Below are 27,810 nucleotides of genomic sequence, written 5' to 3' on the forward strand. Positions count from 1 at the left end.
GGATGCTCGGTTGATGGTTAACTTCCCTTAAAAACCTGGGCAACTTCATCTTAATAGCTAGAAGTGCCCATGAAAGCCCGTCCAGCCTGAGAAGTAGCTTTCAGCTCTATGGCTATGAACCTTAAAAGGGAAAAAAACCAAATTACTCGTGAGTTACATAGTATGCATAGCAAAGCTGGCTGCTTCATCATATGCTCCAGTGACTTGCCAGATTGTTGTGTACTGCAAAGCTCAGGCCTAACAGATAAGCCTGTGAAATACTGAGTAACCTGAATGCCTGTTTGTGCAGAATCATCATTTTTCATTCCTTTTGCTATGCCATTAGATCCTGAATTTTCTGTTTTATTTGACTCTGTGTCCCGAACTTACAAAACTGAACTCCACTTGTCAGAGTCATCTCCCTGGTTGCTATTAAAGCAGCTGCTATGTTTTAACTTACAATTACGCTTCCCTTATATACGTATCACATGAATGTTTAAAGGTCTCTGGTTAAAGCCAGAAAACAGTTCTACTTATCAGCCTGATATGTAAATCTGTCACCTTGATGAACAAGTACTGTTAATACCGGTATTTTTTCCTTACCAACACACCTAGCGTTCATCTGAAATTAAAAGCAGAATAATGTTTTGTATCCCAAGTTGCAAGCACGAATGGATACTTTGGAGAGTTTGAGAGGAAGAACTGCCTTAAATGAATGTGCATTAAATGAATACAAAGTACAGTTTTGCTCCGCAATTGTTTCAAGTGCTACCTAAACCAAAAACAAACAAACAAAAAAACTCTTACGACATTTGAGGTTCACAGTTCTTAAACTAGTTATTGAAAAATTGCTAAAGAGAGAGCTTAGGTCTAAGACATGAATGCAGTTAGAAACAGCTGTCAGTGTAAAGGTACTGGTAATAGCATAATATCTTTTGTCTCCATAAGTTCTTTTCAGAGTGTGACATTATCATGTTTGTTTCATAGAGGGTGAGACAGCAGCTAAAGAGTTAATGCTGCCTCCTTTTCACTTTGCCTTCTAGACGGTGTTAACTATTTCACCAGCCAGGGGGAACTGTTTTGATCTGATGCTGAACAGTATTTTCAACCTTTACATGTAGTAGCAGGATGTTTTGTTTAGCCTTCTGCATATATTTAAGTGGTAGCCAGTTTAAAAATAAACAAACAAAATATCCCCAGAGTTTACTCACAGTTGGTAGCTATGATATAGGTTGTGGCCAAGGGGAGGGAGGTGGAAACCTCAAACCTTCATGTGGTTTTTATTGCGACAGCAGGTTTGTTTCCTAAGCAAAAAACCTCCAAAGAGACTGTTATTAGAGTTGTATGTTACAGTTCAGTTCCACCCACTTCATGGTTTCATGTACAAAAAAAGAAAAAGCGGTAATTTTGTTCAGACAGGATGACCCCCACTGTTCCCATTGATATCTATGCGCAGGAGAAGATGCATTTCTGTCGAGACCTGGATTACATCTTACTACTGAAGTGGTAAAGGTTTTATCATCATGAGTCAAGCATTTTGGCCAAAGATCTCACTTCAAAAAGAAGGACATTAGGGCACAGTACTTTTTGTTTGTTTCTTCAGTAAGGCACTACTCCAGTATCTCTGAAATTCGGAAAGCATTTTGCATTTTCAACCCTGTGTAGTTTTATGCATAAAGAGCCAGCGGAAAGCTGGGGAGAAAGGAAAAAAATCATGTACAGCAAGGAAAATTCTTGCAGTTTCTGTATCTACAGCCTTAGTGACAGAGTTTAAAGTGCATTTCAAACGCCAAAAACAGTATACAGACGTGTGACTGCTTGGATTCAGAATTTAGCATTAATTCCCAGGCTGTGTTCAGTCAAATGTATAATTGTGTTAAATGTATGCCTCTATAAAACCCACACATAAGGCAACCTGAACGAAAGCTTAACTTTCTTCTTTTTTCTTTTTTTTTTTTTGCTTCTGCAGGAAACTATGCCCCAGACGCCAATATTTTCCAGCATGCTTGGTTCCAGTTGTAGTGGACAAGTGCAGCCAGATATGGGAGAGAGGTGTGTGGACCCTGTTTATCAGGATGGGAACCTTGTTTCTGGGTCACTGGAGGCCTTGATAGAGCGCCTGGTGCCCACCATGGACTATTATCCAGATGTAAGTAGTCACTGAAGGTGTTTTTTTTTTTATCCTGTGGTTTACCTGCGTTAGTATCTGGATTGTTGCCCCCTCAAGAACTGATTCAAGATCATGAAGTAGGCTAAGATGCATTTATTTCACTTGCAATATTCATTCACTGAAGATGTTGCTCAATGGGGATACTCTCTGTTTTTAAATGAAAACACTTGTTAGAAAGACAAAGCTGCGTTGAACCCAAACGGGTGCCTTAAGAACCAATTAAAAGCAGCATTAGCCACAGAATTTTCAATCCTTCTAAGCTGCTTGAGCTCTAAGGCAGCCAGGATTAGCTACTAACCAGCTCCCACCTAGGGAAGTGGACCTGAAATCATCTCTAGTATTATATTTCCTCCTTAATTTTCTATGCTAGTTAGGCTATTGAGGAAAAAACAAACAAACAAACCAACCACACACACAAAAAACCACAAAACTAAACAACACAACCCACCAACAAAAAAACAAATCACCAAAAACAACAACAATTTTAATTAAAATTCTCTCTTTCAAGTCATTTTAATGGGCTAGCACTACAATATCTGTTCTTGAGCCTGAAAATGATTTTACAACTGATTAAACATCCTCAGTGCAGTCCCCTGAAGTAAATACTACTTGTAACTCCAGGGCATGCAATAAAATTCTGAACTTAAGATATTACTAAGAGATCACTTTATCACTTAAAATGACTCCTTGTACTCATTAATGAAAGGTGTTATTAAACACATTGCCAAAGATCAGAGAGACTACATAGCCTATATTCCATCTGAGCTCTGAAAAAGCAGCAGCTATGGCAGAAGCATCTCAGCTCTCTGTAAAGACTAACAGGGGAATGGGAAGTTGCAATCACTATTAACTTGTATGTTGAACTTAAAGCTTGTGGTAGTGGGCCATGCCATATAATATGTTTATCAATCTAATTTGTGTGGACTTTTTACTGTGGTTTCATATCAGTGATGAAAATGTCCCTCCAAGCTCCCACATACACACCACTCATTTTTAACAATCACCATCCACAAAAAGAAAATCCCCACATGAGAGTTCAGTGGGTATAAGCAGCAGAATTGCCAGTAATCACCAGCAGAAGATTTTTTAAAAAAGTAAACCCAGGATGTTTAAATATTCCAGTTTAAAAGCAATCCTAAACCTTGCATTTAAATATGACCAGCACACAATTGCACTACCTTTGACAGATCCTGACTTAGTACCATGTCCTTTATAAGACATGGAGGTAACCATTGTTAGACATTACATTTCTATTCCCTGCCTCCAAATACATATTGTAGAACAGATGCAGAAGAAAGCAGGTAGAGCTGGTATGGTATACCAGTGAAATAGTTTTAGGCTGCTGTAGTTAAGCCTTTCAAGGAGCTGGTTCCTTGTCTTTTGTATAATACTAGAATATATTTACTTGCTGCTTGGATTCCTGGAATACAGGTAAGCTTTTTAGGTATCTGCTAATTTACAATAAGGGATGTATCTTATAACACAGTGAAAATGGTTCCATAAAGTGAGCGCTGCTGAAATGGTCTGCAGCTTATTTTGGACTGCTGCTGATTTCGGTGGTGCTATCCCATAGCCCCTGGCAGGAGCACTGCACCCCAAGCTGTGTCAGACCCCACCCAGGGAGGCTGCAGTTCAAACAGACAGCAGGCTGACAGCTGAGAGAGATACAACAGAAGCAATCAAGGGAACTCCAGGGAAAGAGATAGAAAGCAGCATTAAACCAAATTCATCTCCTCTACAGCAGAACACATTATTTTAGTTAAATCAGATCACCCAATTTAGTGGCAAGAATTAATTATAAAATTAGTAGATAAATAAGCTTTGAACAACATAAAGACAGAGCTGTATTTGAGTCATCTTCAAATCCAAGTTTTCTATTTCGGTTCAGTTGCGTATTTATACTTAATTTCATGCTCATTTCTATTTTTAGGGAAGTTGCCACATAGGGTTAGAGCAATAGTCATTTGCACTGATACCCTGTCAGAAGAGTAGCCAGTACTGTATGTTCAAGAGCAAGGTATAAAGCACCTCTCAACCTCATGTCTCTGGCTACACATGCTAGGAAAAGGAGGAAGGCATCACCAGTCAATTTGCACTAAGAGAAGCTATTGGTAATGTTAGCAGAGATTACCTTAGTTTCAGAATGACGTATCTGTAAATTGCAGTACTCATGCAAATTTTTGAATTAGTACATCTGAGCACAATACTTAGAAGGCATTCCTGCCTCTGTGGACATTAAGCTAAAGATCACAGTAACCTTCCAGAGAGAAAAAGAAAAAGGCGGGGGGGCAGAAAGCAAACACAGAATATCTTTCTGTGCTGGTTGCAGGGGAAAAACAAAAATGTATTTGCCATGTTGGCTGAACACAGGACAGGCAAGGGAGGACAGAAAGATAAGGGCCTACATTTGTGTACTGCTCTTTTGAGGCTTGTTTGTGTACAGGGACTTGTTCAGTACATAGAAAAATGTATACTCATGAGACCGAGGAATTCGGGAGGTTAGGAATGGAATGTACCAGTCTGCAACCCTTGTGCCCAAGCAAGAAAACGTTTCAAGAAAATATTTCACAAACAAGAAGTTCCAGAATGAGTAGTGAGTGCACAAAGAAAATATTTTTCTTTTTTTTTCCTCCTAAAGAAGACATCAGGACATTCTTGAGTCAGAGAGTAACAATTCCTTCTTTAGTCTTGTGCACTCGCGCGCTCTCTTTTTAAAAAAATATAATTCAGCTCATCTCTTAGCAACAACTTTAGGCACTAAAGGAATCTGGCTTCTTATTCTCTTGTAAAGCACAAGCCCCTTTTATGTCAGCTTACATTGTTCCAAGCACAGAAAGGATTTTTTTTTGTTTCTCCTCCCAAATACCTGTCACTTTTGTAGGATAAATGAAGCTTAACTTTCAGTCTCATAGCAGCATTTTTTAAATAATTCTTTGTCAAACCAACTAGCTTCATAGCTAAATCATCTTCACGATTAGTGGACTGCCTATGAGAGAACGTAGGTTTTTATACTGTTTTAACGTTTAACCTATATGTATATAGCAGTACAGGTGCAACAAATCACAGACATCCTCTGTCTAGGTAATGCATATGACATTAGTATGGAATATTTCCTATCCAAAACAACATGGTGTGTTCGTAACCCCCAAGACATACCACTAAGCTGAAATGTATTGCTTAATTCAGTCAATTTTCTTTACTGGGTAGGAATGGGGGGTCAATACTGCTATCAGACCTATCATTTGTAATTTGGTTCTTAATTGTAGTTACTTCTTGTGTATGCCAGTGTAAGCAATAAAAGTATAAAAAAACCTGCACAATTAGATACTAATATATTGTAAAACAGCATATCTTGATTGACTATAGTGGAACAGTTTGGTTTTCTGAAATACTGAACCTAGTTCCACTTAAGTGGCTTAAAAATGGCATAAAAATACAGCAGATGGTTCCAGAAAGTAATGGTAATTTGTTTCTAAAACCTAGCAGCCCAGCATCATCTGGAAAAGCATTGCATGTGTCCCATAAAGATATTAATGATTGCAGAGAGACATCAGCAAGCCTAAAATTAAAAATATGCACTTTAACTGGCCATGTATCTTCCTGCATCTTGCCAGTTCGGCACTTTTTTGAACATCATACAATATTACCAAAGAAACCAAATAAAAGCACAGGTCATCTGTGTCACACTTCTCTTGTAGTGTAACAACAGGGAAATGTTACTCTGAGTGGGCCTTTCTGAAAGTCACTCTGGATAAGCACTGTCCCACATCACAGAAACTTCCACCAAGGAGACCAACACTAGAATTAGTAAGAGAAACAAAATTATATCTTTCCTTAAAATAATGTGTTCCAGCTTATCAGAGCGAAGGTCACTGACAGGACAGCGTGGCTTAAGTTGTGGTTCCCCACTACTTACACATACAGGCATCTTTCAGCCAGCCTTCTAAACTCCCAAAAAAAGAATGCGTGAAAGAGATTAAAGTATCAAAGTCCATAATTTTTCCCTATCTTTCTCAAATGCAAAATAGGGCAAAAGTGAGGGCTGCTTCACATTTCCAGAACAAAAATTTTCTCACAATCCAGTGACAGCTGACACACCCAGCAGCTGAATTCCTTTCCCAGATAGTCCAGACTGACAGTTTTAGGTTCAGGAACAGCACTGATAGAAATGGACACAGAAGTTGGCTAGAAAAAAATAACAAAGGATAACCAGGCATAGTTTAAAACACAGAGGACCACCCCCGACAACCACCAAAAAAAGTCACAACACTATTCTTTCTCATACTTTCGTTCTGAATGGGGACTGTGTCAGTGTAGAGATTGTTCTCACATACGTAAGAATTAAAGATCTGATATGTTGGCCTATAACAGAACCAAGTCCCCTTTTTGTGAATCAGGTTAGCTCTGTAGCCTAATTTTATTGCCCATAACACACCACACATACTACTATAGATTTTTATAAACCTTCTTCGAAGGTGACAGAATTTTATCAACAGCCTCCAGATGTAGATATAAGAGCTACATTTAATTTCTTTCAGAAGTTAATGAACTTCATTCTTTTGTTACTGTAAATGTACAAATAAACTCTGGAATTCTGGAGACAGACATACACAAAATAGCTAACAGGAGCCCAGTTTCTTAAATTTTCCCAGTATACACTTGTGTTGGATGTTTGCAACCACACCATTGAGAAGAAGAGCCATGGTCTCGGTGTCCTGTCACTACTCTGGCCACCAGCTCCAGGCCACTGAGAGCTCAATCGTTAGGTGGCCCCAGCTGTCCATCTCCTGCAGGCACCAGTGGATGCACCACTCAAGAACCTGACCCAAAGTGTCCATCCAGTTACCCCTTCTCCTCTCCTCCTCTATTCATAAACAACAGACAAGGCAAAGACTACAGATTAACTCCAGTTTTTATTACACAGAATTAACGCTATTCCGAATTAAATATACGAACCCCAGCCCTAATGAGATCTTCATATCAGAATGGGCATTTTAAATGCTTCTGCTGTATCAAACACCACTCTGTTCTTTCATTAGTTTCTTCCACAAGCTCAGGATAGAGCAGGATGTTTAACAGATCTATGCTTAATCTATTATACTTTTCACTCACTCCTATAACACTGTGACTTTTAATTAAATTTATTTATTTTGTTAATAAATAAATAAATAAATATCTTCTGATATTTAAAGGATTTCAGTGCTATGTTAAAGAGCACAGTGAGTGCTAAAGAAGTGGAAACCTTTTACCTTTATAACATGTTTTATTATGGCGATTAGAGAGATAACCCCATAACCTTCCCGTATACCTAAAGATACCACTATGGTTTAACTACAAGCATGTTTTAGAGACTGCAAGTGGAAGAATTCGGTAGCTAATAGTAGAGATACCATATTTTAGACAATTAGTCTTAAAAGTTTTAGATGTCTCAATTTACTTGCCCAGTCCAAAGAGTATATGCACACATTGACCATTTATACACACACCTGGCCATGACCCGCCATATCACGTTTCTGAAAACATACTGCAAAGTAACAGTACACGCTGCAAACGTAGAGGATAATTGAAATCCTATGTTAAGGAGATCTCCTACAATTTCCTAATTCCAAATTTTGTCAAAAATCCTGAAGGACAAACAGAAGTGCTGATGAGATGCTACTGTCATTACTCAGACAGCTACATTCAAATACAGAAGCCAAACACCGAAGCAAAACCAGGGCATGAAGATATTTTCACTTCAACTAAACTGCCCAGAGTACGATTCAGAATGCAATGCTTTACAGCTTTTGAAATACAAATGGAGAGGCTATTTCTAATGAGAAATAATCATTATTAGCAGCATACATGCTCAAAAGACTGAAAAAAGCCCAAAACAAGTAAAGTCAAGCTTAAAACTAAATTATTGTCATATGGCCACTATCTAAGCCAAAGATAGTGTCAGTGATGTGGGAAAAACGAATGAAAAAAACCCATACATGAAGAAATTACAGCTGTGGTTTGGAATACACATGAAGCAGTTTTCTGAAGCTCAATGAAAAACAATCACTCTTAAAGAAACAAAGCAGCAGAAATAGTTGTGTTCAAGAGACATGACACCCTATACTGGGCATATTTCATTTGTCTTTTTGGTGAGTGATAACTAGTTAGGCATATTAAATTTGACATTTTAAAGGTAAAAAGGGAAATAATTTGGGAACCTTGGGGCCTACAGCATTTCCTTTTTAACAGAGCTAGAAAAGACCACCGTATCTCTGGAGATAGGAAAAATTGTAAAAAGTTTAAAGGAAGCAAAGTTACATTTGTGGTTTATGGAGTAGTTTTTCCAAGGAAGACAAATTATTTCTGCTAAAGTTATTCAACTCTTTTTTTTTTTCCTCTCTTCTCTCTGCTTCCACAGAGGACTTACATCTTCACTTTCCTACTGAGCTCACGAGTCTTCATTCACCCACATGAGCTCCTGGCTAAAGTGGGGCAGATCTGCATCAAACAGAAGCAGCAGCTAGAAACGGGGACTGAGGCAGAAAAGGTAAATGAACCATTATGTCCCTCAGTTAGCTGTGCTACTGTCGTTTATTTCCCACGCTCTCCTCATTGTAAAGCTAAATAGATTGATAAAGAAGAAATTGAAATTGTAATTGGCTTGTATTACTGGATACACTTCAGTTTGGGTCTTTTTCACTGACTGGATATTTCCAGAGGCTGGAAATAAAACTTTGCTCATGAGCTACAGGTCAGTGCTGTGTATGTGCTGTGAAACCTGCCCAGCAAGTCACTTTGCACATCTGGGCTTTCACAGAGTTAGGTCTTCATTGAATCTGATACCCCTTCCTCCGCCCACCCTCATCATCCCGTTGGAGTTGGGTTCTCTGCTGTAGGCTATTGGCAGGGTGTTTTAAGTTGGTGTAATAGTAAATCGAAATTACCTCTCATGAAAATTAGGGGAGGCCCTACTTGAAATGGTAGCTACTTGAATGGTAGCACATGCAACTATGCAGTTTTACTACAATCAATTAAACTAAACCAGGTCAGTTTATGCTATGGACTTAGATATAAGTCTCACCATTATGGAAAGTGTGTCTTAAGGGGCTTTTGACTGAAATTGAAGTACGGGAATAGTCCAAGCTGGGATGCAAATAAGAATGACAGAAACAAGGATGAAATCTGCAAGTATTTAAAAGCCTAAATTGTTCAAATCCTGGGCATGTTTTGAATCCATTCTTCTACGATGACAGATTACATGCTCACATTCCTAATCTTCAGCATGTTGATTTTGTTTTCTCCTTGTTGTATCAGGACTCTGAGTAGGGAACACAAAAGGTAAACCTGTGGTTTGGCAATACAGAGTTTTTGACAGCAATACTGACCTAAGGGCTTGTTTCTCCATTACTGTTCCTGGGGTGCACTCCCATATGCCACAAAATTACTCCACAGGAAGAACTAACTACTTGGTGCAGAAAGACTTTCAGTCAGGTCAGTCCCCTGATCTACTCACCAAACAGCTATGTAACTCATCCTGTAGGTGCTGGGGAATTCAAGGGTCAGGGAAAGAAGGTGCAAGAACCACTGCATCCAGCTTTGTACACAGAGGTGATAACCATTCCCATTGCCACTGCCAAGCTAGTTCATGACTGAGCAACCTCAGCTGATGCTCTGTAAGTTGTAGCGGTTCCTCAGCAACTCCTAACTAAACAACAGAGTTAGGAACTTGTAAGAGATGCCGGGACTATCCGAAGTATGAAATTAATAAAGCTGATCTGTAGACATATGAAAAGGAAGACTGCTGTTCAGTAGCTATTGTCAAAATATGTGAAATACTTGGATTTAAAAGTAACAGGATATAAGATGAAACTTTTGTGAATAACAATACACTTACGAGATTTTAAAATAAAAACATTATCTGGGAATTAAATCACCTGGATGTTTTGAGACAAAATATCATTGTAAAATAGTAGTATTCTGGCTTTTCACCAGATGTCTTAAAAAATCATGGCTTCCATATTGAAATGAAATACCATTACATCCTAGCAACAGGATGTAAAATAGAGCAGCTCATATTCCAAACACCCACACTCTTACGCCTTCTGCTGACAATTTGTAAATGGGCCTACAAGAAAACCAACAAACAGCATGGCGACAATAAAAACATGAGTGTTTGGAAAGCTGCTTCCATTTACAGGCTTTGCTGGTTGCTTTTCCTACTACACCCTTGATCCATTCCTACTCTCTAAATCCTTTCCTACCCCCTTAATATAAACTATAATTTTTTTCCTGCCCACTAAACACAAAATTCATGAAAAACACTACATAAACTTCAGACATCCCTCTCAGATGACTACTTTACTGTCTCTTACTGCAAGCACCTGTATGTTTTACAGAGTAGTTTGGCCACTAGCATTTGCAGACATTTGTTTTTCTGTCTGGCAACAAATAAAAGCTCATTTCACACGCAGCATAGACATTCTCAACTCAAAGCACTCTACGTATTCAGTCATAACCCATTAAGGTATCAAAAGCTACTAGCACCTTCTAATTAAGTGGCTCTGTAGCAGGAAATAGCTGGCAAAAGTAGGTAAAGCAGCTCTGATCATTTTTGATAAGAGATTTGCATAAGCAAACTCCAAGACAAGAAGCTGGCTGAATCATTGCCTGGATAGCGTGTGAGCTGAAAAAGTGGCAAGGAGCCAGGTTGTGAGGTTACACACCACAGTACTTATCATTCCTTTGGTTTTGGCATCACTGACTAGCCAGTGAGTCCTACAGAAAATGACCCAGAGAAAAGTGAATTGAAAAGAAAAATGCTCTGGGATGTCTTGTAGTCTGCTCAGAGTCCTTTTGGCCACTTATAAAAAGGGCAGGTTTCACAGCTATGATTTATTTATCATTATAATGTACAAGTCAGTAGGTAAGCTTGACCATAAAGGATAAAATTTTAACTTTCCATAAGTGCATTAGAGATTGGTAAGACCCAAACAAGATTGTCAAAGAAAAAAGCATGTATAATATTATTCAGTGGAAAGGCCTGTTAAAACTGCAGTGCATTATTTCTACAGCCTGAGGGTATTTTTTTAAATCAAAAGTTACAGAAGAAAAAGAGAAAGTAGAAGTTAATTTCTATTAAGCTTGTCTTGGAATACCTAAGTCCCTTAAAAAATATTATGTCCCTTTGTTTTTTTCGTCACCAGAAATTTCTCCTTTCCCATGATGAGGGGTCTGGAGCATCTTTGTTATGAGGAAAGGCTGAGAGAGCTGGGTCTGTTCAGCCCAGAGAAAGGAAGGCAGAGAGGGAACCTTATTTATGCTTATAAATATCCCAAGGGTGGGTGTCAAGAGGATGGGACCAGACTCCTTTCAGTGGTGCCGAGCGATAGGATGAGGGGCAACGGGCACAGATTGAAGCACAGGAGGTTCCATCTGAAGATGAGGAGAAACTTCTTTACTTTGAGGAACAGGCTGCCCAAAGAGGTTGTGGAGTCTCCATCTCTGGAGACACTCTTAACCTGCCTGGACACATTCCTGTGCAATCTGCTCTGGGTGAACCTGCTTTAGCAGGTGGGTTTGACTAGATAATTTCCAGAGGTCCCTTCCAACCCCAACCATTCTGTGATTCCTTTTAAAACCAAAAATCAAGACAATACTCATAACCAGGTCATTGTCATTAAACCTTCCTTTCCTACAAGCACAATACTGCAATTGCCCTCCTTTTCAGTTGGTAGCTGTTTCTCAGTCCTTTCTGTCTTGTCTCATGCAGAATAGGGCTGACCCACAGTACTTAATAGAAGTATTTTTCTTCTTAAGGAAATATTTGTGGGAGAAATATTTCCATAGACTCCAGAGAATCCTGGGTCAGGCCTCACAAGTGAAGGCTCACACCTGGAGTTGGACTACAGAAAAAACAGTTTGATAGGTTTATTGCAACCATGACAAATCCATGCTGATACCCATATATCTGTGTGATTTCTATCTCAGTTATCACAAATTACGCACATCAAGCCTGTTACACTGCTTCGGGTTTCCTCAGAGCGCATACGAAAAACAGGAATATCTTTTTTTTTTTTCTTAGTATTGCTCTCAGTGTACCTTATTTTCATGAGCATTAAAAGCATCTGATTAATCACTAAGCTTTTTACATCTGAAGAGTAATTACATTAAGCGTAATATGGTCTTGCAACAGATGCCTAACTTTCCATCATGAAGGAAGCAAACCCTAACACTCATGAGTAGATACATGAGGTGGGAAATCAGTGTTCATGTGGAGATGCTTGCCACAGCCTAAGGAGGGATTTGGAAACCTTCTTGCCCCATCGCTCCTTTTGCAGCTTAAAAGTTAAAAGAAAGGATAGTCAGCATAATTAATGCCAAAAAAAATGGTTCTGTAGCAGCTTTTGGTAAACAAAAGTGGAGTAGGCATGTGCCTGTTGACTTTAATTGGAAGTTTACTGGCTGGCTAATTAATTCTCTATCAACATCTACAGAATATTCTTTTAATAATGTAAGGCTCCATGCATTTCCTAGCAAAGAAGTATAAGTTGTCTTTTCCCCAAGGCAGATGAACAATGGGAGTTTGGAGGACAGACAGCTGTAATCTGGAACTCTGTCCTGCACTATTTAGAAATACCTTGAAGCTGGTCTCTGCAGGAGTGGGATTGACAGAGATTGCTTTGTAGAAATGCCTACTGCTAGCAAAGCGAATTGTGATTTTTTTTTATTGCCCTCATTATCCAACTATTCTGCTCTTCTCTCACTAGAAGGATCAGCTAAATGCTATCAATAAAAACAGCTAGGAAAAGCATGATAATGGAGTGCAGTTTGCAGCTCTGAAAAAAAAGCAAGACAATTCCCTTGAGACTTACAAGGAGCACTGGCTCATTTTCAGATTGAGGATTTAAGGGTACATGGTTTAACTTCCAAGTTCTTATTAATCATTATTAATATTCCCACTGACTGCATACCAGTGAGATATAAAAAGTGCAAAGAATAGCTTAGTTTGGTTGACTTTTGTCTTTGGTTAAATAAACTGAGACATACTATGATAAGGTGATGTTTGGCAGGAGTTCCTACCAATTCTTGTAAGACATTCTCTATTTATCTTAAAAGAAAATACACTGATTTCCCGTAGTCACGCTCACATGCTAAGTCACCTGCTCTCACCCCAAAGAGGCTGACAGAGAATGCAACGAGGAAGGCACACTGTGCGTGGGGAGAAGGAACGGCTCTGTAGTGGGACTTCTGTAGCTTACGCAAGTGGGGTGGTAAACACAAATGAAAACTTCCTCCTTTTACTCAGTGCATCACAAGTTGGTTTGGAAGATAAACATAATGAACAAGAAGAATCAAAACTCAATTCAGGTTAATAGTGTTCTTAGCACTCACACTTCCTATTTTACAAGACTATGCTCTTGAATTTACTGATGCTGCTCTCCATCACTATGATAGTGGAGTAATTGGCATCCAATTCAGGTCTGACTGATGAAAAGCCTTAGAAGATTCACAGGTAACAGAAGAACTTAGAAAATAGCTCTCCCTCCCCTTTCTGTGGTTGACAGCTTTTTGAATAAGAGCCAATGCTTTGATTTTCAAAGTCCATTTGGATTTAGATGTCATGGAGAGAACATACACCTATTTCCTGTCATTCATTTATTTTAATGTACAGCTCAGTCTGGAGAGTCTGATAAATTCTACAGAACAAAAATATCTTTCTGAACTTTTCTCATGCTTGGTAGAATGCTGCAGTTCATATGCATTTGAATTCAAATGCTAAGGTACTGCTGCCTCTAATGGCATAAATCATCTTAAGTCCCATTGACTTCAATCAAATAAGTCACCTAAACTACCCTGTCATCTTCCTGGCTTTATGCAACTGACCTTGAAAATATCTTCAAAGTGTTTAGTAAGAGACATTACCAAGCTGTCAGGAAAGGAGGCTAAATCATACTATTTATGAATCTGGGTCACAGGTAAATATGTCCTTTTTTATCCCCTTTACCTACTACTAATGCAAAGTGTGTTCAAGGATGTCTCTGTTTTTATGTGAGCCTTCATCAGCTAATTTACTCTGCAGTTAGAAAGGTCTACGGTCAGTAATCAACTCATTGTTTCTTTCTAGGCAAAGCTAAAATCCTTTGCTGCCAAAATCATTCAGCTCCTGAAGGAATGGACTGAAACTTTCCCCTATGATTTCCAAGATGAAAAGTCCATGAAAGAGTTGAAGGAGATTGCTCACAGAATCACACAATGTGATGAGGTAAGGGAGGAGGGGGGAGAAAAACTATTAAGTGGCCAAGCAATATTTGTCAATCTTTATATCTAGTTTATCATATTGTATACAAACCCTTGCTCTTGCACGCAGTATTTTCTAAATGGACTACAGCAGCAGTTGCCAAACTGCCAGTGTAACTGCAGGACGTGGCCTGAGCAATGAATTCAATGGTCCATTAGCAAAAACTGTCTATTTATGATCACCAAGTGTAAGAGGAAGAGACAAAATAGTCACAACAACTTGAAAAATAGATGTGGTGCAACAGGAGAAAGGAAAGAACAGAGACTACATGGCACAATATAGGTAGCATTCATCATAAATTATGTACCATCCTTTGTACTTTGTTACTATTGTATACTTTTAAGACCCACAAGATATATCAACTAGTTGTATCAAATATATTCTTGCTCAGCTTATTGCTAGCTCCTAACAATAATCAGCAACTGTTTTGTTCCTTCAGGTGATGTGTATGGTATTTCCACAAAGGGAGTCATATTTGAGCTCTGCTAGCTAGTCACTCACCAGTCAGCTGAGTTTCTAGCCTATGAAGAAAACTAGACCTCACAAAAGACTTTTCTAAAGCAAACAGATAAAGCAAATTCAAATAGAATAGTTTTCTGTTTGTTTTTGGATTTATTTTTTTCCACATTCACAAAGTCTACACTTTTTTTTTTTTTTCACATTGAGAAAGTTCATGTAACTACCATAGATGGAAGGATATAATCAAGAACTGCAAGGGAACTAATTGTAAAGAGTTTGTATGAATACAGAAGTAGAAGCTTCTCCTTGTTTTTAAACCCACAACTTGAAGATATTTTTGTGAACAATTAGCAGGAAATGGGAAGACAATTATATTATGTGTTTTTGTTGATTCAGGTACAGAGAAAATGAAGAACAGGTCTGACAGCCTTGCATGAATCAGTGATAGGACACAATACAATTAGGTGTTACCAAGTTGTCAAAAGGAAGTAAGTCAGGTTTTGTTGCATCAGCAAAGCTGTTGACCTCGATACTACTATGAAAATGTCAGTGCCACAGGAGGGAAAAAAGGAAATAGAATTACAATATGCCTTCTATTCCCTTTGTAGATAAGGGTAAAGAGGTGTACATTGGCAGAGATACTACTGCAAAAGCGGACTTGGCAGAAGTTTTATTTAGCATCTGTATCTTAGTATTTAAATTGTTTATTACTGTGAAACAGGAGTTGTGGCCTTTCCTTCTCTTTCCCTTCCCTCCCACTCTGTTAGGTATGAATAAATTGTCATTTGAGAAAAACATGTCTTCACGGAGTGGCTCAGTGCTCTGGTGTCTGAGGCATGTGATGACATCCATTAATTACATCATCACTGTATTTATCCCCTTAACAAGGCTACAAGTCAAGTTTGATCAGGGAAGGGCTATGCCACATCTGAGCCCTAAAAAACAAAATGCAACACTGACAAAAAAGCAGCTCTTGCTCTCAATATTTGTTACCACAAGGAATCACTCAAACTGTGCTTCAGCAAGGGATTATGGCAATGGTTTGGGGGATTATTTTCTATTTTGAAGCTTTTCCAAATCCCCATAGAACACCATTTTCCAAACATAGGATATATGGTTGGACTCAGTGATCCCGAGGGTCTCTTCCAACTGAAATGATACTGTGATTCTATGAAAGTCAGCTGAGAGCTCACACGAAGTGGTCAGGTGCTTGTCCCAGTGAGATCAGACAGCATACCAAATAGCTATAGCTACAGCCAGGATCGCGCCCCAAATGAAGTACAAATGTCGTCTTTGAACTCAAGCAAGGACAAATAACTGTACACTTATTGACTTATTTTCCAAAGTTGTAAGAAAATGTAGGGTAAGACTAGTAATGAAAGGAAACTGCTAAAACTCTAAGAGCATTTGTCTAAGTATTAAAATGCTAATAAACTCACAATAGCTTAAGTAAACCATAGTTTTTCATGTCACTACAGTTTCTTTGTTCACTTTCACATATCTCTGATACCCTCACTACCTTCAAGTTCAATCCTCTGTGATCCTTATCTAGAAAGTCTGCCTCCCAGACCCATAGGTAAGTCAGGTGTAGCGGCTGAAGTCAAATGATTTACAATAGAAAGCTCAGCACACCAGAGAGCAAAATTAGTGCTTTATTTAATTTCCCACCACCACACTCCCTTGGCATTTCTGAACACTTGTAGCATGATACCCAAAATGGCTCCAGCCAGCTGCTGTTCAGCAGTAATCCAGTTGCCTCAAGATGAGCTACACTGCCTTCAGCTTTGCATTTGATTTCACTCAGTAGTCAGATTATTGCCTTGTAAAGCAATATTCTGACACCATTATTGCTTAATTATAGCATGCAATATACAAGTATTTGGTAGTCATCGTCTCTCACATCTGCTATGCAATTTCATTGACCACTGGACATTAGTGGCTTCTGTGGGTGATCAAGAGATTCACTGCAGTTCTTTCTAGCGCATCCAGTTGACTGGCAGAAACAAAAACTGCAGGTTGTAAACTAACAGTTAACATTGTGTTTAACTTCAAGAGAAATAATTTGCATGAAAGCAAAACAACAGTTGTGTAGAAAAGAGGAAAAGGACTGTGTTTGGTAGAATTAGTTTCTCCTGCAGCAGGAAGACCAGGGGCAGAGAACAAAAAACAGTAACAGGAGGGATAGAGTAGTAAGAAAGCGATCAAGTTAGCTCCTCAGGATTGACCCCATAGAGAAATGTCTATATTATACAAACAATCAATGGCAGAAAAAAATCAGCTTGCCATAGTTATCAAAACACTGAGCAGATGGATTATACCTCTGTGGCTTTAGCAGTATGTATCCTTATAGATCCTATGTTTAAAATCTGCACCTGATGAACAGAAAGGCATTTTAGTTGTGCAAGAACACGTATATTGTGCTCTTACTTAAGTCTTTGGATGCTATAATTGTTCAAAGCCAAGCCAGGGTATTTTAGGGCTATATTCCTGAAAGTTGTGTGAATTCCCTGGATTCTGCCTGGGCCAGATAGACTTGATCATCAGTGGGCCTGATCAGAATAAGAAAGAGCTTTTTGGTACTTGATACATGAGAGATCCAAGAAGCCTTGTGCAAGCAACTCAACCACCTTTCACTATACCCACTTTTAAACTGTTTACCCTCATGCCTTTGAAATGGGGCACTAGCCAAAAACCACTACAAGGAGCAGACCAGCCAAGCAAGTGAAACAGAGTCGGGAAAGCAGGCAGGCATGACAGTGTCGTTATGAAGTTGTGTTGGCAGTCAGGACAAGTTCATTTATCACAGGGTGATCAGCTCAGATGAGAGAGAGGAAAGAAAGTGAATAATTGGCACTTATTTTTTCCCCAGACAGAAATTCTTTGGTGATCCTTATCTGCAAGAGCTAAAGGTTTTCAGCAGTCATTGTTTCTGCCTTTTGCTTAGGAAAATGGAACAGTGAAAAAGATCATTAGCCAGATGACACAGAATCTCCTGATGGCCCTCTCCACACGGAGCCAGTACCAGGAAATTAGAGAGAAATTCCGGCAACCTGTTACCGACAAAGGCACCATCCTCAAAACCAAGCCACAGTCAACTCAAAAGGACATTCTGAGCGTGTGCTGTGACCCTCTGATCTTGGCGCAGCAGCTGACCTATATCGAACTGGTGAGACACTCATTTGTGTGAATTATTTCATTTTCCATTTACTAAATATTATTATACTCATCAATATGCATTTTGCTAAGGTTTCACTGAAAGCCTCCAGTGTTTTCATAAAAAAATACCAAATAATTATTAATAACAAGACCAATTATGTACACCAATAGAAACACCTCAGTCAGCTACACTGTCGGAACTTTAATAAGTTACCAAAATGTTCTCCTAACTTTGGCTTTTTGGATGTGTTTTTCACTGAACTTCCTGTTTGTCTGTACAATGACAATCTCTCATCTCTCCAAACACAGGAAAGGGTGAGCAACATTTACCCAGAGGATCTGATGCAGATTGTCAGCCACATGGACTCCCTGGATAACCACAAGGTACAATAAGGGGTACGGAGGGAAAAAGAAACAAAGAATAATGAGAGTAAAGAACCTCCATGATTCAAGTATACCCTGAGCAAGAAACTGTGACATTTTCTAATCTTCAATAAGCTCATGCCTTAAATAAATATCCAAAAAGACTTTATCAAGACACAAAAAGGAAGTTTATCTTTTGGTATGTTGACTTTATCACGATACAGGGTAGGATTAACATGTGGCCTGTTCTCTTGCAGTGCCGAGGTGACGTGACCAAAACCTATAATTTAGAGGCGTACGACAATTGGTTCAATTGTCTCAGCATGCTGGTGGCTACAGAGATTTGCCGGGTAGGTATTCATAGAAAACAAGATGTCAAAGGGATTCTGGCCTTAAGGACAAAGGCAGGCCATGGTCTAAGAGAGATTCAAACATTAGCAGCACAGTCAAAGATAACAGCATTACTCAAGCATTAAATTATTTGCATGCCTATATGATTAAGAGTTCATGGCTATGTTGGGTTTGCATGTAATCTCTAGTTTTGTGTAGTCACACAGCAAAATGGAACTTGTGTGGTGTTTGAGTTTGGAGTTCTTTTGGATTTTTTTTTTTAATTTAATACATCCATAAATTCTCAAATATACTCATTGTTAAACACAGATTTACTAATAAACAGATGCCCTTCCACTGCATTTAGTTATCATTAGCACTGTCATATATTCATTTTTGTTGTAGAAAAATCAGGAACAAACTTTCTTCAGATGTCTGGAAAGAAAGTGGACTACTGGAGGGATCATATAAGAAGCAAAGAAATAGGAGGTGTACTGCCCCAGAAACCTCTGATATATTGATCCAAATCTCTTAAGATTTCCTGCTCTCACAGACACTTATTACAAAAACACACCAAGATATCTTTCAGAGCCGGCTGGTATGGCTAATAAATTTAGTAAACCAGTCAAACAAAAGGTTTTAGTATACCAAGGGCTAAGCCAAGCTGTTGACTACTGAACCATTTTTCTTTAGATGGGACACAGAAACTGAAGTATTTAGCTAAGAGGGTTTTTTTAAAAAAAAAAAGAAAAAGAACTCCCTGGTGAAGTCGTCTGCAGTCACCACTCAGAACCCATTTTTGTATAAGCCAGACCAAACTTCTAAATGTAAATATGGGAAAGATTTTTTAAGAATGAATGTAATCTAGGCAACAATACTAACTTTTCGAATTAAAGCAAGAAACAAATATTGATGGGTTTTAGCACTGTCTCCAAACTTTGTTTCTATATGTAGATTTTGCTTTGCCATTTATAAAAGAATCTGCAAAGCAGATATTCAGCATCACTTGCTAGATCCTTTGAGTGGGAATTTGTATATTTGGTCATCATCACTACCTGCTTTCAAGAGTTCATTTATAGAATCATAGAATAGTTGGGGTTGGAAGGGACCTTCAAAGGTCATCTAGACCAACCCCCCTGCAATGAGCAATTTAAGTGTATACACAGTAAAATGACAAAAATCAAGACATAGCAATTGTTCTTTCTCACATTGAGGTTACAAGCTGAACTGTCTCCAGTCTGTCTACCGCTTTCCCCGCCTTCTTTAGAGGTTTCATTTTTTTTGCATATATTCTTTCTGATAGCAGCTTCACATTGTCTCCCTTTTCCAGTAACAGGAAATTGCTGAAAGTGTCCAGCTTGTTTATACAAGGTTCCCTAAGACATTGAACTTCATGTATAAACAAAAATTTAGACTCTGCCACAACTAGACAAGTAATTGATAGTAGCCCCAAATATGTCTGCTATTTCACTAAAAACTAATCTTAAGAAAATACCCCCAAGGCCTATATCATCATAAGATTTAGCTGAATAAAGTCTTGAAATGTCTACTCAATCAGCTTGTTACAATGCCTTTGACTGAACATCCCATCCAAAATTCAGGCCATCCCTTCCCTCTTAAGATAGCTTGTTTTTTTCCCCAGGTTGTAAAGAAAAAGCAGCGTACAAGAATGGTGGAATTTTTCATTGATGTGGCAAGAGAATGCTTCAATATTGGAAACTTCAACTCCATGATGGCTATTATCTGTGAGTATCCTTAACACAGATGACAAAACGTACTCCATTTTACAACCTGACTGGCAAGACTGTGCTCTGCTCTTGCCCTAAATTGGCTGACCACATCAACACACAGGCTTCTACAAGGACAGAACGTGCCAGTGGCAGATTAATGTGTGGGTGGGCAAGTGTTTCTGTGTGTCAAGCTGAACTGTTTACGTATCACCACCACATATTTTGGAAAACACAGTTATGTTAGCCCTGTATTTTTTCAACCTAGTAGTTTGTTTGTCTCCTCTCCCATTCAGCTGGCATGAACTTGAGCCCCGTGGCACGGCTAAAGAAAACTTGGTCCAAGGTCAAAACAGCCAAATTTGATGTTTTAGAGGTATGTATAAAGTTTAGATTTTATATAGAAATCCACTTAATAGTTTTGTCCAAACCTCTGCTGTGGAATTACTAAAAGATCAGGAGACACCTCTGTCAGTGGTCACCAGCATATAAACATTAGGGAGAGAATTCCTGAATTTCAAACTTCCTACCTGCCTACAAAGAAAAGTGGGTGCAAGTTTTCTTTAGGTTACCTCTTCTTTGCATTATTTTTTCTAATTTAACAAGGTAATTGTCACTCAAGTGAATGCCATTTTGCTACCCTTAAAACTAATTATAGTGCTCCATCTAGTGGAGATCGGAAGGAAAACAAAGATGATTTTTTTTTTTCCCAATAGTCATTTATCATTTCCTTTCAGTCTTCCATTAACGATTGAAACAAAACATAGATGTAAAGCTAGTACAGAACTCTCAAACAAGATAGAAATTAGAAAAACTCCAAATCAGACCTAATCAGTATAAGGTTCTCCATCTTGAAAGTTCAAAAGGCAGCCCAACAAATTCATAAAGAATTAACTCTCTCATGGTTAGATTGAAGATTTTTTTTTATTTAGGAAACATGTAGTACTTGACTGTGGGTTTTGTTTTTTTTTCCCCCCATAAAAACAGCATCACATGGATCCATCCAGCAACTTTTGTAACTACCGCACAGCCCTGCAAGGAGCAGCACAGCGATCCCAGACTGCCAACAGCAATCGAGAGAAAATAGTTATCCCAGTGTTCAACCTGTTTATTAAAGATATCTATTTTCTGCACAAAATACATACGAACCGCTTGCCCAATGGGCAGATCAACTTCAAGGTAGGACTTTACTACCACAGAAACTGTAATGCTAGTTAAACATTGCACGTTACAAACATTTGCCACTTTTTAACTTTTACCTCATTATATTACCAATTCTTTCAGCATTGCTGTGATGTAAGCATAAAGCAAAATAATTTCCTAGGAGAAATTATTTCACCAAATTTCTGTGAAAGCTAGCACTTGTAGTTGCTGTGTTTATATTACATACCCAGCAGATACAGAAGAGAATCCATAAAATTGCTTGGAATGTAATTGCCTTCAATTAAAAGATTAGATTTAGAATGTACTGGAATAGCAATTATTTTTCATGAAATGGGACAGATGCACTGAAAAACGTAAAATTCACATAAGCAGAACTGATTGAAATGACATTAATTTGTTACCAAAACTAACGCATGAAATGATTGAGAAGAAAATAAGAATTTCAGAGGCCAATCCCTCAGCATTAAAAATTACTTAAGTAATATAAAAATAGTCTAATGTTAGTGAATTGGAATGTGAAATCTCTTCAAGAAATGTACTCATGCAACATTTAAAATAAGGAAAGAACTTGAAATCAGGAAGTGTGAGAATTTTAGTGTACCACCTATGATGGCAGACAAAAATTTGCCAGTCCTCAGCCCTACACCTGCCTTATGTTCAAAAGGAACTGGGGCAAGTAGAAGGCAGTAAAGGATGGAAAGGAAGCTTTTCTGTAGCAGCAAGCTGTCATACCTGATCAAATTGTCATAGGTAACTACACCCTAAATCATCAGCGTTATCTGATGTAACCTCCTTGGGTTAACCACCTATAAATGCTACACACTATCAGCAAATGATATTTAAAAGATCTTCAAGGGAGTTTCTTCAAGTTCTGGGTTCTCTCTCCCTGACTAATAAGGATACATATCCAAAAGGCCACAGCTTGTCAAAAATGCTTTTGCACATTTTGGTCATTATTAAGGCTGAGGAGGGCAACACACAGAATATACAAGACAAACCCTAAATAATTATGCATTTCCCAAAATCCTAGGAAGGAAGGGCTATCTATAGTTTCTGTATGTTATTTTGATAGTTTCTTAAATTTAGGAAGTGCTTTATGAAAAAAATCAAATGTCACATTTCATTTAAGTTGAAGGCTGGAAATGTAAAAAGTAAATAAAAGCAATTTCCTGACCAGTTCCACTTGCAGGCTCATTTAGAGATTATACACAGAAAGAAGGCCAATGGCACTTAATTATGTATGAAGAAAAGGTTGATGATGTAAAGAATTGAATGCAGAAGACCAGGTGGTTAGCTGGGATCCACTGTCCTGAAATGAAGAGCCTAACATGTGAAGAACTAGGAGCAAGAGGGGGAGATGAAGGGAGCAGTAGAGAAGAAAGGATAACAACGCAGAAGTCCAATTAAAGGGATAATAAGAGAAGAAGCATGAATAAGAACAAGACTGAGAAACTCCGAAATGGAAACAAAATAACTAATATTTGAAAGAACGAATGGTTTTAAAAGTATTCTTTTCATTACCTCATGCAGAAATTCTGGGAAATTTCAAGACAGATTCATGATTTCCTGACATGGAAGCAGGTTGAGTGTCCTTTTGAAAAAGACAAGAAGATCCAGAGCTATCTACTTACAGCACCCATTTATAGTGAAGAAGGTAAAATCCTTTATTGAACATTATAGTGAGTCTTCCTACTTGTTGAAATCCTAACAGAATATGCAGATTAAAAAAAAATAACATGCAAAAAATATTTGATAAGTATGTATTATCAGTTCCGATTCGGATTCAAATATAACAAACTTCATTATGAGGTTTAAGTTACACCTGCTATATCGTAACTCTTAATTTTTCCAATTAAAGAACCCCTGTATCTGATTGGTTGTATTTTATTTACTAGCTCTGTTCATTGCATCCTTTGAAAGTGAAGGTCCAGAAAACCACATGGAAAAAGACAGCTGGAAAACACTCAGGTACGAAGCTTCTGCAGAACATGAGTCCTTTTGCAGACGCACACAGGCACATGATCATCATCTTCCCTCCTCCTATTTGCATACCCAGCATAAGACCTTTTTGGGGCAAATATAATTAATTTTTCTTCGAAATTCAAATCTGAAATAAAAATCAAGAGGGCTTGGATTTCGATACAGCTCTTTTCAGCCAGATTAGTTCAGGTTGCAAAATCACTGCTGGGACTATGAAAGAGAACACACTTTGTCTTGGCTATCAAATACAGGAAAAGAATCTACATTTGTAGCAGTTTTCAAACGTGCTTTTCTCAGTGGAACAAATATATGAAGATACAAAGAAAGTGCTGTCATTTATCATACCTATGCTCTTAGAAGTCTTATGAAAGGATTACATTTTACATGAATACTCTAATTTTCAGTCTACCCTTAAGGGAGAAAGTCTCAATGACTCCTTTCTCTTTGAAAGGGGGAAGCACATCTTCCACGTACATGATGAAAGCAGTTAATTTAGATAACATTTCTTCTACTACTAGGGCCAAGGCAAAAAGAGATGTCTAGACCTTTGGAAGTCACATTAAATGTTTAGATTTAACATATCTGTACCAGATAAAGAGTGAAGAAACCTACATGTCCTGAGCTGCAGTTGAGCTACATTATGAGTGTATTGTCCCAGAGGAGACACTGTTTCCCAGTGATCCCAGTGTTTCTTAGCAAGCCCACATAAGCTTTTGAATTATGACACCCATGCAAGGTACCTTAAATTAAATCCAATGCTGTTCAGCAAGAAATAGTTTAGGATGGCAGAGGAACATATGCTATTTGCCTGAGAGCATCTTAAGGGCCTGAAGTAATGTTACAAAGGTTAAATTTTCATTTAATTTAAAGTCAGCATCTTGATTGGAATTCACAGATTTATTCCGGTTCATATTGTTTTTATTACTTCTTCTTCTTCTAGGACAACTCTGCTTAATAGAGCCTGAGATTTTTGGAACTGATCTGCAGACTTTGAAGCACATTGAGTGAACATGTTTTTACAACCTGAAAGACTTGGACTGAGCTAAGACCTCACTGGCTGAGGTCTGTTTTGTATATACAGTAACTTTTATGAAATACAATGTGGTAAATATTTCACATGTCAACCATAAGGCACTTAAGTGAAGGGTTTGGGTTTTTTTTATTTTAAATAAAAGGGCAGGGCCCTGTTCTCAGAGATGAAATGTATCATGGGAGATGGTATCCCTGGGGAGATCTTATTCTATCAGCATCCAAATTTTTATTGTTTTGTTACTTCCACCAAAACAAATATAAATTAAAACACACATCCCAGCTAAAGCCAGTGTTCAGGTTAAATACTCCATTAGACCAGTATCCTACAAAACACTTAACGTGTCTTTCTAGCTTTGAAATGAAGAATCTCCTTCAAATCAGAGATACCTTTTACATGTGTTAGGAATGGTTTGTAGAGTCAAGGCCTTAGACATCTGCAGTAAGCGTGTTCCTCTCCTACATCAGAAATAGTGCCTTACAAGGTACTGATATCATTTAGTGTACCTTCTATTATGCTGGACTGGAAGTAAAGAAAATAAAAATATGGATGTCTCAAAACCAGGTACAATGTACTTTTTAAACAAAACGGAGAATATGGCACATGAAGTAGAGTATACCTGCCTGTAACATTGATGGTGCAGCAAACATATTTTTGTTACATGATTTAAAGAGATAAGATGGGGTAACTGCTGGGGGATGTGTGTTTGTGTGAGTATGTGTGCGTGCATGTGTGAAGTTGCACACATGTCTAAGTTTTAATACTTCTGGGAACAATCCTTTAAATTCTGACTGTCAGAATAGTTTGTGTTTTCCTTTATAAATATCAGGGATTTTTTGTTTTGTTTTGTTTTAAGAGAAGGACGTCTAACCTAGATTATCTCTGTAAAACAGGCTCAATATGGTTTTTTTGGAAACAGTTTTTGGAAAATAAAAATCATACATGAGCTAGAGAGAGAGAAGTAAATTCAGATGATTAATTTGAAGGCTAAAATTCCCAAAGAAGTTTAAGAAAGGTTCATCACCACTGAACTGGGCATTTAATTCCCTTGTTTCCTTTGAAAATGGTAGTCTGCACTTACAGACAATTAGAACAAAGACCAATTTATAATATAAGCTTTTTCTAGTATTTTGTAAGCCACGATTATCTATCTGGGACAGAACCCATCGACACATCAGGAAAAACACCATAAAAAAAATGGTCAAACCTTTGACCCCAGGTCAGTACCAAAATTAGAGATGATTTGTAAAGCCACTAGTACTTACCATTTCTAATTTCTCCTTTTACCCTGGAGTTTACACCCAATTTGGCTATCCACATGAGCACCTGAGGAGTTTATTTTAAGATTCAAGGTATTAATTTCCAGGAAAAAAATCTGCAGTTCAAGACTTTCTCACCTGATCTCTGAATTGAGGAAGAAAACAGATAGGCTCAGATTAAAAACTATTTGGTTTAATGAACAGATTATTACTCATGAGTACCGACTGTCCTTTCAAGTAATTGTTCTCTGAAGGCTTGAGGGCTGCATATGTGTAAGGATAATGACTTGAGATAGACAATTAGATCATTTATTTTTTAAAAGGACCCACTCCCAGTGGTTCACAGTGTTGGCAGCCTCCCTCAGAGAGCTTGTGGAAGCCCGCTGCACAAGCTTCTTTAAAAATTATCAACTCTAACTAGATGGGTTTTATCTTATTCTGCCTTCTGCTGAAGAAGGGGCAAGACTTGCTTGACCAAGGGTTTGGCTTATTCCAGTCCAGTAGACAATTCTTGCTGAGTGCCTACAACAAAGAGCTGTGCCACTGCTTCATACAGCATCTGCAATCACTGAGTAGAAATTATTTGCTGTATTGGCCCTGTATTACGGTGAAAAATTAAAGACCCTTCCCTTTCTCCCTCTTCCACTCCCCCCTTGACAATTACTTAAAATTAGAAGAGTAAGCTGGGGTAAGGAAGGGAGAGAAATCAAGGTTTTGCTATTCCCATAGTATTGACATCAAAGAGAAACAAAAGCGAGTTATGCCATCAATAAGGAAGTAGAATACTGATAACAACAACAGCCCAGAAAAGCGGAAAGGATAATTCTTATGATCTGCTGCTATTTTTCCTGTGCTGAAGGACTGACCTCCAGCCCTGGATTAGAGTAAGAATATTTATACTGTATTATTACAGTGTTTTGCACTTTCAGAGATGTTCTAGCTAGTAACGTTGTCGGACACTATAAGAGGGATTGTGTATCAGCTTTGTTTATGTAATTGAAATTTCAAAGGGATGCTTAAAATTTAAGAAAAAAATATATATTTGAAATGCAATTTTAAAACACTTTCTGTAAATGTATTAAAAAAAAGCTTTCACATGAATGTGCACTTCACTGGTCAATCAGTCCTAGTATATTACTTGAAATCAATGCAGTATCCACATTGGTTCCTTTTTATTTTTCCTCCCTCAGTTTGATACGTTCCTTAAATACTGTGTTTTGCTATTCTGAGCTGAAATGCTAACTATAAAGCTGTACCATAAAGCAGGATATTCTGTGTTTGACTGGATGTGCTTGCATTAATAAAAGAAAAATTTGCTTCAACCAGGCTTAATGTTTTCTATGATTATTTTTCACTTGCAAACTGATCAAACCATAAAACAGCAGCTGAACAAGGTGAACCCCCTGTGGAAGGCAACATAGTCACAGTGAACCAACTGGTTACTTAAATTTAAGTTAGGATTAATAAAGATACATTATGAAACTTTAAATACCTTCCAACAAAGGCGAGCGCAACACTAGGCCAACAATATGCTGCCACTTCTACTGTGCTCTCTATAATAGTATTTTATGGATTTGATACAGTGTCTCTGCTATGGAATATTTTCATTCTCTCAATGAACGCCATTAACAGTTCCACCACGTAAAAATTTTGTGTGCCCTAAGAACTTTAGCGTTTTTACTCCCACATATTTGTCCTTTTAACGGGAACGCACAGAAACTTCTGGTGGCTGCAGCACACTGTGGGGTTTGCTGTAGCAAGATGCTATTGACATTTCAGCACAACCACAAGCCTTTCTCATGTCCTACTTGACAGAAGTAAAGCCACTTCTCCAAGGTCACACAGGGACTGGACAAGAACAGAGCTGTGAGGAGAATCCAGCACCACCCACCTCTACCTCGTTTTTTTAAGGCTTG

General features: G+C 38.1%; 1 protein-coding gene across 4 annotated transcripts in view; it reads left to right on the plus strand.

Annotated features, from left to right (window-relative positions):
• The window catches only part of RASGEF1A (RasGEF domain family member 1A), a 165,463-nt gene extending 138,247 nt beyond the window's left edge, over positions 1 to 27,216 (plus strand). For all 4 annotated transcript variants that reach the window (XM_021300929.2, XM_005512305.4, XM_021300928.2 and 1 more), the window contains 12 exons: positions 1,949 to 2,128; positions 8,547 to 8,675; positions 14,253 to 14,390; positions 17,830 to 18,051; positions 18,351 to 18,425; positions 18,662 to 18,754; positions 20,377 to 20,479; positions 20,758 to 20,837; positions 21,449 to 21,640; positions 23,156 to 23,279; positions 23,521 to 23,593; positions 24,546 to 27,216. In XM_021300929.2, coding sequence (XP_021156604.2) covers positions 1,949 to 2,128; positions 8,547 to 8,675; positions 14,253 to 14,390; positions 17,830 to 18,051; positions 18,351 to 18,425; positions 18,662 to 18,754; positions 20,377 to 20,479; positions 20,758 to 20,837; positions 21,449 to 21,640; positions 23,156 to 23,279; positions 23,521 to 23,593; positions 24,546 to 24,570 — 1,434 coding nt within the window. In that variant the 3' untranslated portion in view covers positions 24,571 to 27,216. The remainder of the gene's footprint in view (positions 1 to 1,948; positions 2,129 to 8,546; positions 8,676 to 14,252; positions 14,391 to 17,829; positions 18,052 to 18,350; positions 18,426 to 18,661; positions 18,755 to 20,376; positions 20,480 to 20,757; positions 20,838 to 21,448; positions 21,641 to 23,155; positions 23,280 to 23,520; positions 23,594 to 24,545) is intronic.
• The last annotated feature ends 594 nt before the right edge of the window (positions 27,217 to 27,810 follow it).

The sequence above is a fragment of the Columba livia genome, chromosome 6 (assembly GCF_036013475.1).
Source record: "Columba livia isolate bColLiv1 breed racing homer chromosome 6, bColLiv1.pat.W.v2, whole genome shotgun sequence".
Lineage (NCBI taxonomy): Eukaryota > Metazoa > Chordata > Aves > Columbiformes > Columbidae > Columba > Columba livia.